General features: G+C 38.9%; 2 protein-coding genes and 1 long non-coding RNA gene across 3 annotated transcripts in view; 1 reads left to right on the top strand and 2 right to left on the bottom strand.

Annotated features, from left to right (window-relative positions):
- Positions 1-2,710, top strand: part of LOC107628461 (AP-2 complex subunit mu) — a 7,772-nt gene extending 5,062 nt beyond the window's left edge. Inside the window, exons 8-13 of the mRNA XM_016331123.2 lie at positions 414-530; positions 736-826; positions 922-1,064; positions 1,379-1,493; positions 2,166-2,210; positions 2,298-2,710. Of these exons, the coding sequence (XP_016186609.1) occupies positions 414-530; positions 736-826; positions 922-1,064; positions 1,379-1,493; positions 2,166-2,210; positions 2,298-2,378 (592 nt within the window). The 3' untranslated portion in view covers positions 2,379-2,710. The remainder of the gene's footprint in view (positions 1-413; positions 531-735; positions 827-921; positions 1,065-1,378; positions 1,494-2,165; positions 2,211-2,297) is intronic.
- LOC110270449 lies at positions 4,528-4,873 on the bottom strand. Its single transcript, XR_002359985.1, has 2 exons — positions 4,663-4,873; positions 4,528-4,568 (listed from the first exon to the last, which is right to left on the bottom strand). It is a non-coding gene; the product is annotated as an uncharacterized LOC110270449 (long non-coding RNA).
- LOC107605127 lies at positions 5,155-5,943 on the bottom strand. Its single transcript, XM_021108839.1, has 2 exons — positions 5,679-5,943; positions 5,155-5,621 (listed from the first exon to the last, which is right to left on the bottom strand). The coding sequence occupies exons 1-2, from the start codon at positions 5,941-5,943 to the stop codon at positions 5,155-5,157; spliced, it is 732 nt and encodes a 243-aa protein (XP_020964498.1).

Here is an 11,744-nt window from a genome sequence, read left to right as displayed (position 1 = left end):
GGTTTCTTTTTCTTTTTTTTTTTGTTGGCTCTTCAATTTTTTTTTTAAAATACATGTTTTAACTAGTTGATTTTTTTGTTTCTAAAAAATAGATGTCTGTATTTCTCCTATTTTACATTGGAATTGATAATATAAATATATCACAGATTTTCATGTTTTCTCTTTTTTTTTTTGTTGGCTCTTCAATTTTTTTTTTAAAATACATGTTTTAACTAGTTGATTTTTTTGTTTCTAAAAAATAGATGTCTGTATTTCTCCTATTTTACATTGGAATTGATAATATAAATATATCACAGATTTTCATGTTTTCTTGTTTTTCCACGTTTAGCACTCTTTTCATATGCTCTAATATGTTACAATGCATTGGCTAATTATCCTTTTGTTTTATTATTTTTCTTTTGTAATATTTGCAGTGGTAAAACTATTGAGCTTGATGATGTCACCTTCCACCAGTGTGTAAATTTGACAAGGTTCAACTCGGAGAAGACTGTTAGTTTTGTGCCACCTGATGGTGAATTTGAACTAATGAAGTAAGCTCTTGTCTTATCCTATCTCTTGCCATCTAGTTTCATAAATAAACAGCAAACAAGCCACTTCATGTTATGTTCAGTGGGTGCGGTGGGGGTTTGAAGGTTCCTTTGAATCCATGTTTATCTCATCTTTTATGTGAATTCATGTGGCCATGTGGCAGAAGATTCACCCTTTGTTATGTCTAATACAATTTTATCGGGGTAGGTATCGTATCACTGAGGGAGTCAATCTTCCCTTTAAAGTACTGCCAACCATCAAGGAACTTGGTCGAACAAGGATGGAAGTGAATGTTAAGGTTTGAAAGTATACATTTGAATACCTTATCTTTTGAAGATCAGCCATCCAGCATTTTTTTTTTGTGAAATTTCTTTCTTGGGTTCATATTTTCAGGTAAAGAGTACTTTTATTGAAAAGTTGTTTGCACTTGGGGTTGTAGTAAAAATTCCCGTGCCAAAACAAACTGCAAAGACAAGTTTCACAGTAACATCTGGCCGTGCCAAATACAATGCATCTATTGATTCTTTGGTTTGGAAGTAAGTGTCTCACTTTATTCCAATTGTTATTGATACATGACAGAACTCAATGGCGGCGTTTGATTCATGTAGCCGACCCCACCTAGTGGGACAAGGTTTTGTTGTTGTTGTTGTTGTATTGCATATGCAAAAGTATTGTTGTTGGGGGTATCATTGAGTATGTTGTTTTGTTTCAAGATCGAGAGCCATTGTGGATTTTGCTTAGTGATGCCACACCCAGCGTTTTCTGCATCCAACTTCTCCATCAGTGATATAGCATTTTTCCTTATATTATACTTGCTGTTCTAATATCCATTGCTGCTCTTGCTGCACAGGATTAGGAAGTTTCCAGGGCAAACTGAGGCAACCTTGAGTGCCGAAGTTGAACTTATTTCCACAATGACAGAAAAGAAATCTTGGACTAGGCCACCAATTCAGATGGAGTTTCAGGTGTGTTGTTGGTTACTTTTACTAATTTCATGGATGGGTTCGCTGTTCCTGATTGCCTGAACATTCTTACTGGCATCTTACAACTCACTCCCAATGTGCTATGAGCTTACTATCCTTGCTAAAGTCATACATTGTTGATGTTGAAAGCTTCAACGTTGCAATAAATGCTTACTATACTTTAGATTGTTACTTGGAATAATAAGTAGTTGATTGTAGGAATTGGTACTAAAATTACTTTTGGTCTGAAGCCCATTCAACCTAAGGTCAATCATCAATGGTTGTTTTACTATTATTTGGTTTTATCTTTTGCTTTTTGGCACTTTGACACCTCCTGTGATTTTGATCCACCCTAACACTTTATGTTGAAGCTGATACGCGTAAAGTCGCCTATTCTGAGTTGAGGGAATGTGTTTTTTAACCTTTTATCTTGTAAGAGACACTGCGCTATTAGACATTTGATAAAAGATTTCCCTTCCTTCCACTGCTTGTCCAACTATGCTGCTGATTTAAAAGCAGATGATCAAGTGGTGATTTATTGTCTGTCCTTTCTTTTTGGTAAAGCATATTCGGATAGGCCTCAATATGTTTTTGATCCTGACAATTGACAAATGTTGATCTCAATGTGCCCCTTCAAGTTTTCGAGTGACACTTATTCTATATATTTTGGTGCAGGTTCCAATGTTCACAGCATCTGGTTTACGAGTTCGTTTTCTGAAGGTATCAGAAACCTAACTTCCTAACCATTTTTTTGCATGCAAATGCTGATAACTAGGTCTGGTATCTAATTTTATATACTCACTGTAGGTGTGGGAGAAGAGTGGTTACAATACTGTTGAGTGGGTTCGTTATATTACAAAAGCAGGATCATACGAGATTAGGTGCTAGATGATACACTGGGATTGCTAGATGGAGAATAATGCAATCCCATCAAGCTTGTTATCCAATTGTTATTGCATAGGGAGTTCTTTATGAAAAAGATTGAAGGTTCACGCCGTTCTCATCGTATAGTGTGCTCTCCCCTGTCAATATGAATCTTTGCGTGTTAAGTATGAGTTTCAACAATTTAGTTGCAAAGACCAGCTTGTTATTGGGACCTTAAATTGATTCGTTCTCTCATGTATACACTGTATTTTGCCCTGGGTTCTGATCCGTTATAGACTTGAATTGTTGTAGTGATAATGTATTTTAATGTTATTGAGTGCCGATTCTTTGAATTACTTCTTGCCCTGATGGAAGGCCCGAAGGTGATGGATTCTCTTAAAGATAATTGCAATTATGACTTGAGTTTTACACAAGATAGAATCACAATCTACCCAGATTCGTTTGATATTGTTGACAGCAGCAATGCTTGAGACTTGTTAAACTTTTAAATTGTTAATAGTCAAATTTGTTTCTGAAAGATGACTCATTTTCTAAAGTAGTTTTTAAATAAATTTTAGTCATATTAATATTTAAAAGATAAAAAGTAAGTCAAATTCGTCTTTCTGTTAGTTAGATGATGACGTGGTAGGTTGATATCACGTGTCACAAGATGATTGGTTGATGTGTTAAGTTTGTAACACCTAGCACTTGGCATATAAAAAAGTTATTTATAATCAACATAGTTTTTTAAAGTTTAGGTCTAAAAAATAATATTAAAATTAGTACTATTAAAAAATATTTCAAATATAAAGACTAATTTGATTCATTTTTAAAATTTTAGAGATGAAAATAACTTACATTTGGATTTTCAGGGACTATTCTGATTATAAATAACTTTTTTATATGTCAAGTGATACGTGTTGTGCTAGGAGTCACGGATCTCACACGTCAACTAATCATTTTGTGATATGTATCATAAACCTACAACGTCATCATGTCACGTGGCATTTAATATGACACGTCATCATCTAACTAATAGAAAGACCAATTTAACTTACGTTTTATCTTTTAAAAATTAATATAACTAAAAAAATTATTTAAAAACTAATTTAAAAAATAACTTTTAGAGACAAATTTAACTATTAATTTAAAATTAATAAATCTAAACCCGACAATATATACTTGGCATTTAGGTCGGGTTTTACACGCCCCTAACTGAAAGATTTGTTAATATTTGATTCAAAAATAAATTGGCTCCGGAGCCAATTTATGAATTAACATATTTATTTGCAGAAATTAATTTGGTTATAGAAAAAAGATTGGTGATCATCGTGTATATGGATGCATGATGTGTTGTCTCGAATTGTGGACTTGTATTTATCAGAGACCTACAAAATGCAGGTAACGTTTTGCAGGTGTTGGAATAAAAAAAACTGTAGGCCCTGCAAAACGCAGGCTGCGATTGGTGAGGGAGGAGAACCAGCAAGCGAAACGTGTCCTGCATGCCGACACGAGTAGAGCCAAACGCAGGTTGCGTTTTGCAGGCTCCCTAACTGCATGCGCGCCACGTGTACTCTACGGGTGTCTCACCTTGGTGGTTATAAGCGTAAAACGCATATGGAAGGAAGCAAAGTAAAAACTTAGTTACTGAAGTAAAGTGAAAAATAGTTGAGGGAGAGTGAGGAAGGAAGAGTTTACTGTGAGAAGGAGCTTGTTGAAGAAGAAGGGCACGGTGTAGGAAAAAAAATGGTGCGTGACTATACCAAACTAAAAGAACATATTATTGAGTATTTGGATCATCCTCAATTTGTATGTAATTTTTTTAATATGTAACAATAAATATATAGATTTATTCGAATTTTATTTATTTATTTGTGTTGTAATTAATAGTATTGGGGTTATTAATATTATTATAACTAATATTATGTTATTATTTATTTCTCATTACAGTTTAATTTTTTTAATATTGGTTGTTTCCTACATTATTATTGTTATTAATAGGCAGTGTTGTTGTTGTTGTTGTTGTTGTTGTTGTTGTTGTTGTTAACGAGAATAATTTATTAATAATTTTTAATAACAATAATGTGTAATAATTTTGGTCAAAAAGGCTCCAATTTCTCTCACACCCAGAAGAAGCAGATGCTTGGCTAAGAATGCGAACAACTATCTTTTGTAGACATGGAGCAGAGCCTCCGAATAACCTCCACCATTCATCTACCAATTATAAAATCATAACATATTATAAGATATTAATTAAGAACATAGGAGTATAAAACAAGTTAAAACAAATATTCAACCATATTCTTACCAGGCTTAAGTTCAGATGCAGCTGGAATAACTTCTTGTCTATCAAAACTTTCTTTCCGATCTCTATATAAATGTATTTCTTTCATTGCCTGAACTGAATCCAAATTGTTACACTTGCAATACAAGGTAACAAGATCAAGCAAACCTCGCATAACATCAGGTGCTTCTTTATAATTTTCATTAAAAAAGAATTTAGGATTCAGGAAGTAAGCTGCCGCATGAAGATCTTTCTTCAAATGCTTGTCCCATCTTGAGTTGATAATATCTGTGTACGGCTGATATGCAGTCTTGGATTGCCTAAACATCTCCTTAATTGCATCTTCTGCCCTTAGCATTCCTTCATAAACATATCCCAAAGATGGGGGGTCATCAGCATCAACAACCCTCAGCAAGTAAATCAGAGGGCTCACAAGTTTACATACAGTAAAGCAATCGTCCCAAAATTTTGCATCCAGAATAATAGCACTCACAGCTCTACCAGTAGCACTCCTTCCTAATTTGTGATCAGTGAAATTGAATCTACAACCAATTGTTGCAACTCCTTTTTACGGTCAAAGATGCTCTTCAATGTAATAAACACAGTTGCAAACCGGGTTGCACCAGGACGTACAATTTCTCTCCACTTAGGTCTTTCTCTTAGCCAAGATAAGAAAACCGTATGATTGTACACAAATACTGTGATCTTTGAAGCACGAGTTGCAAGGTTAGAAATATGCGCCATGCTGCTTATATCTTTTAAAATAAGATTAAGGCAATGAGCAGCACATGGTGACCAATAGATATTATCATATTTTCTATTGATAAGCCTACCAGCAGCAACATAATTGGCTGCATTGTCAGTCACAACATGCACAATATTATTTGGGCCAATCCATTCAATCACCTCAGAAAACAAAGTACACAAGTGTGAAGCATTTTTTACGATACTGGAAGCATCTACTGATTTCAGAAAGCACAAACCTTTAGAACAATACACCAAGAAATTGATTAACGTTCTTTGTCTTTGATCTGTCTAACCATCAGCCATGAGGGTACATCCAGTTTCCTTCCATGCACTCCTATAACTATCAACTAGCATTTGACTTTCTCTTTCAAGATCAGCCAACAAATGAACCCTTAACTTATCATAAGAAGGCCCCTTGTAACCAGGTCCAATACCAGCAACACCATCTAACATATCTTGGAAATATGGCGACATCACAGCATTAAATGGAATTTTACAATCCAAAAGCCACCGAGCAAATCGTTTATCAACCTCGTGTATCGCCTCTTTGTTTTGCATAACACTTTTAATACTTGGTTGAGCTCCTGGAGTTGTTCTTGGTGCAAACATAGGAGGAATGACTTTGGCTTTTTTCTTTGGATCGCCTCCAACTCCTTGCTGACTCGAGGTACGCTGCTGTTCCTGTTCTTCTTGAGCTATTGCCTCATCAATTGCATCCTCTACCTAATCACCACCCTCTTCACCAAAACTTACTTTTCTTTTCTTTTTGCTGGCCTGAATATCTTTCAACAAACTTTCCATCTGTTTTTCCACATCATATGGAACTTTAGGATATTTTTTCACGTCTCCAGTAATCTTTGCTAGATGTTTCTTCATCCTGTGAATTCCACCTCCATTGAAAACTTGTAGACAAAATAAACATTGATATTGTGGTTTTCCATTCACGTGTTGTAGAGAAACATATTTCCAAGCTAAATCTGTTTTTCCCCTAAGGTTAGAAGAACCTTGTGAATGACTATCGTTATCACTACGGGAATTAGGATTAGCAGCATCATTCGGAATAGGAGTATCGGCAGGCATATTATTATACACAGAAGCATTGTTATCAGCAGTTGCTTCTTGATTAATACTATCTTCCATAACTGAAATTAATAAAACATGTATGAAATTAAACAACACAACACAATACAACACAACACAATGAACAAACACAACCACTTACTTTTCAGATTATTAATTTCTTATGCTAATTGCTAACCAACAAACAGTCAAATAGAAATTGAGCAGAGGAACGAAGTTCACAGAAAATGCACAGTTCACAAAGAGCAAGTTCACAGGAATTGAAATCAGAAATTGAAATCAGAAAATGCACAGAGCAAGTTCACCGAAATTGAACAGTTCACAAATGAAGTTGAGCTGAAAATAGAAGACCAGCCAGCTTAACATTCAGATTTTTTATTTTTTATGCTCAACAGCAAACAGAAATTGAGCCGAGGACCAAACATAAATTGACCAACAAATAGAAATTGTGCAACAAAGAGGAATTAAGCTGCAAAATAGAGCAGAAAATGCACAGTTCAGTTTACAAAATAGAGCAGAAAATGCACAGTTCAGTTCAGTTCACAAAATAGAGCAGAAAGTGCACAGTTCAGTTCACAGAATAGAGCAGAAAATGCACAGCTCAGTTCAGTTCACAGAAAATGCACATTTCACAAAGAGCAAGTTCACAGGAATTGAAATCAGAAATTGAAATCAGAAAATTAAGCCAAGGTCTAAGTTCAGTTCACATTGAGGACAAAGAGAAAGAGAACATGAGCAGAGGTCTAAGTTCAGTTCAGTTCACAGAAAATTAAACCGAGGTCTAAGTGCACAGAAATTGAACAGTTCACATCGATGGAAGAACATGAGCAGAGGCGAAGGACAAAAAGAAATGAGCAGAGGACGAGTCACTCACCTGGGGTCGATGGAGGGCTACCGGTGTTGACTGTTGAGGACCGCCGATGAGAGGCTACTGTGTGCTGGTGTTGAGACTTGAGAAGATGAAGACGATCGAAATTGAGGGCTACTGGGCAGGAACCAGGCGATGATGGAGATTGGAGGGTTGCTGGAGCTGAGGATGGCGACACCACGGGGGCGAGGGATGGCGACAGGGGGCTATGGTTCAGGGCTTCAGGCAGCGCCGCTAAGGTTCTTCTTCTCCATTGGAGATGATTCAGATGATGATTGATGAATGAATGGGGTCGGGGCTCGGGGGAAGAAAGGGGGGGTGTTTTTTTTTTTTTTAAACGTAAAACGGCGTCGTTTAGTGTAAGCTGCGTAACCGGCCGGTCACTGGTTCGGTCTAACTGGCCGGTTTTTGACCGGTTCGCCGGTTCTTGAGCGGTTCTTCTCTCCGCAGTTTTCAGATAAGGACCAGACCGCTTGCAGCGCCGGTTCGCGGTTAAACTGGTCGAACCGGCCTGTCCGGTCCGGTTTTCAGAACATTGGTTTTAAGATAATAATAATAATACTGTTTAGTTGTTGTTGCTAATTATTTTTTGAACAAATTATTAACCGATATTATTTAAAATTTAATAATTATCATTTTTCTTTTTGCAGGCTATCAGAAATTTGTTGCCCAGAAAACTGGATCCGCCAGATACCTTTAACAAGGTAGCTGCAGCGACATTGGCATTGACTGAGTTTCAGCACGTTTCGCGAGTAGGCGAAATGAGAGGTCATTCTGCACTACTGAGTGCTTTGGTGGAACGCTGGAGGCCGGATTCTCACACATTTCATCTTCCGGTCGGTAAAGTGACGGTGACGCTGGAAGATGTGAGTTATATTCTTGGTCTCCCGATTAATGGGGAGGCCGTTACGGGTAGATCAGATAGCAACCACGAGTTTTTGGTGGAGAACTGCATTGCGTGTTTTGGTCGGGAGCCCGGTCCGGACGATCACGTGTTCGGGAAGTTACATATTGCTTGGGTCCGGCGGTGCAGAGACAGCGAGCCTTGTGATACTCAGGAGTCCCTCGAGCGGTACGTCCGGGCGCACATTTTCTGCGTGCTCGGAACAATTGTGTTTCTGGATAAGTCGACCGTTTCACTAAACTCGAAGTTTCTACCGCTACTTCAGAATTTTCACCGGATTTCAGGGTATAATTGGAGGGCAGGAAGTCTGGCACACCTATACAGATCATTGTGTTGTGCATCACGATACAACTGCAAGAAAATGGATGACCCACTGATACTACTTTTTGTTTGGGCGTGGGAGCGTATGCCGTTCCTGGCACCTATACCCCGCGATCAACTCGGTGATGTTGGTATTCCACTAGCGCGACGGTATCGGCTTTTATCGTTATCGTTGTTGTTGTTGTTGTTGTTGTTGTTGTTGTTGTTGTTGTTGTTGTTGTTGTTATTATTATTATTTTGTTCTTCTTATTAATATTGTTATTCTGTTTTCATTAGGTGGAGTCATTGGCGCCGACATACAAGATATATACGGCGGTCTACTGCGCATTTTAGGCGAGGACTCGACGACATGGGAGTTGACGACGTAAGTTGTACCATTAATGTCCAAAGTTTTTATTCAGAAGAATAGTTTTTCTAATCGGCCTCTTGGTAACTATTGTGCAGTTTATATGGCGACCATATATGGGAGTGGGGATTCCAGATGTCCTCGCTCCCCATTTGGTTCTGTGCTCCACCCAGTCGCCTCTAGTGTCATTCGAGTGCATAGAATGACACCCGACAGACTGGGTCAGATGACAGTTCGGGATGCAGCAGCTTCCACCAGGCCCTGTGTTCGACCTTGGTCGTGATCACTGCAAGCGGTTGACAGGAGCACAAAACCATGACTGGGGACAGATTTACATTCAATGGTTAACAGATGGACAATTGACCGCTATAACACATTGCAGCTAGGCGAGTAGATTATTGACTTTCATCCTCTCCCAGTGTCCTACAAGTGGTACACACAGCAGTATGGGATGCACCTGCGACTGTCAGATAGAGTTGCAGGCGAAGAGGTTGGCGCTGATGAACCACATAAGCAACAGGAAGAGCCAGCTGGCCCCCAGCAGCAAATCCCGCCTCATGAGCAGCAGTTTCAGGTATTGTTATTAATTCCTAGTATTATGATTATTATCAACTTTTAGGGTTATAAATTGTTATCAGTAATTACTATTAATTGTAATTAATTGTTATCTAGGTCTCGGCATATGAGCACCACTATCAGGTCTCGGCATATGAGCATTAGGTTCAGATGCCGGCATATGCCCAGCAGTTTCAGGATCCGGCATATGCCCAGCAACAGGCAGCATATATACCAGAACCACTACCGCCTCAAGCACCTGAGCCCTACATACCACATCTGGTAATTCCAGCTGAGGGTCACTTCAGTCCGTTGGGTGGATCTAACACCATCAGCTTCTCTCAGGTCCTAAGAGATACAAATTTTCTATCCCCACCGCCACCGCAGGAAGGGCCTGCTACATCCCAGCATTCCGGTGGTCGTCGCGCCACTTCAGGTCATGCCAGTGACTTCGACTTTGATGAGTCGACGGGTCATGTAGATCCGCCCGGTCCTTCAGCACCACCACGCGGCCAATTGTTTGATTTGAACGAGTACCCGCAGCAGGAAGAGGGAGACTTGGGATACGACTTGCAGCACTGGTATGATCTTGGTGGATCGAGTGCTCCGGTGATGAGTGGCTCCGATTTGTATGACACTGGTGGTGCGAGCATGACAGATTTTGGTGGTCCTGACGTTGGCAGTGGGCTGGATGCCGGTTTGCCTCAGGGTCGTCCGTATAACTTACGGACACAGACTGCGCCTCCGGACAAATACACCCCATCCTTGTATTCGAAGAAGGCGCCGACTTGGCATGATCTTGTGAAATCGTGCCCATGGTGCACGTGTGCTTGCCATTGTATCTCCTGATCTTCCAACAAGCTTTTTTTCGAATCAAGCTAGCTCGGATAAGCCAGTCGCACCCTGCACCATACCCCTTGCATTTCGCATAGAATGTCTACGGCTCAGACTCATACGCAGTGTAATCAACTCCTCTAGAGATGGTGTAGATTTTGATTGCAGATATCACCGACTCTCTCGAACCAAATTCCAGACACTAAACTCGCCATCTTCCGCCGCAATGTTGCCTTCACCTACAACATGCGCACCGCCATCAATCAGACAAGACAAATAAAATAAGCACTAGAGAAAACTTCAATTAATAATTATGACATATCTGTATTCGCATACTCAGGAAATTTCGGAGCATGCATGGCTTCGAGATCTAGAGTCCGCATAAAAGACAGAACACTAAACGGGTGCTGGCTTACAATCGCATTTGCTTCATCTTGCACCGCCGGATTGCCTGCCAAGTCTCCGTCATCGTTTTCATCATCAACTTCATAGTTAGCTTCGAATTCGTCTTCACTGTCATTATTATCTTCTTCCCAATCTATATCCCCGAGCTCATTAATATTGATCTCGTCGCCGACCATACTCATCCCCGACTGCTGTTCAAACTCAACGTACAGCTCTATAATCAGCACGTGAGATCGGGTTTGTTGATAAATATACAACATTTGCTACATACTGGCATCGTCAGTGATGGGCATTATTTGAAACTGTATTAACCCACCAAATACTTGCACTGGACTTCTGTATAAAAGATTGCTCACCCTTTTCAAAATGTGGCTTTGAATGTTATTACAAAGACCATTTTGCAACTCGACAAAACTCATGGTACATGGAATGGCAAATGACAACGGACATTCACAAACAAAAGTCACTCCTTCATGTGTGTTTGTTATAACCTCACCATTATAATATACTCGCAAGTTTGCAACACCTTCCATAACTTCAGCCTTAACTATATTTTTTTGACATAGTTATCTGCCAAAAAAACCCCCACTAAGGACTTTATGCAAGAAAGAACAAGAGGAGAAGTGAAGATGAAGATGAACATTACCGGACTTCATATTTATAGGCAAACTTGTGGATTTAAATATTATTTTATGTGGAAAACGCAACCTGCATTTTGGGGCTTCCAAGAAAAAATTTCTGACACTAACAAAACGCAGGTTGCGTTTTGTGGGCTTCAAAAATTTTTTCTTTTTCTAACTTAGTAAAATGCAACTTGCGTTTAGTATTAAACCGAAATAAAAAAAAAGAAAAACCCAAAACGTAAGCTACGTTTGGTGTATTTCAAAATTAAAAAAAATAAACAAATACAAAACGTAACTTACGTTTTGTCTCTGACCCATAGCAGTGCAATATTTTGCTATGCCTCCATTTCATGGTGTTACACCATGAGCTTCTCCATTTGCAAAAAAATGAGCCTATTTATTTGATGTCTTCTATTTCTCATT

The sequence above is a fragment of the Arachis ipaensis genome, chromosome B01, assembly GCF_000816755.2.
Source record: "Arachis ipaensis cultivar K30076 chromosome B01, Araip1.1, whole genome shotgun sequence".
NCBI lineage: Eukaryota > Viridiplantae > Streptophyta > Magnoliopsida > Fabales > Fabaceae > Arachis > Arachis ipaensis.
This window is presented reverse-complemented; position numbering and strand designations above follow the sequence as displayed.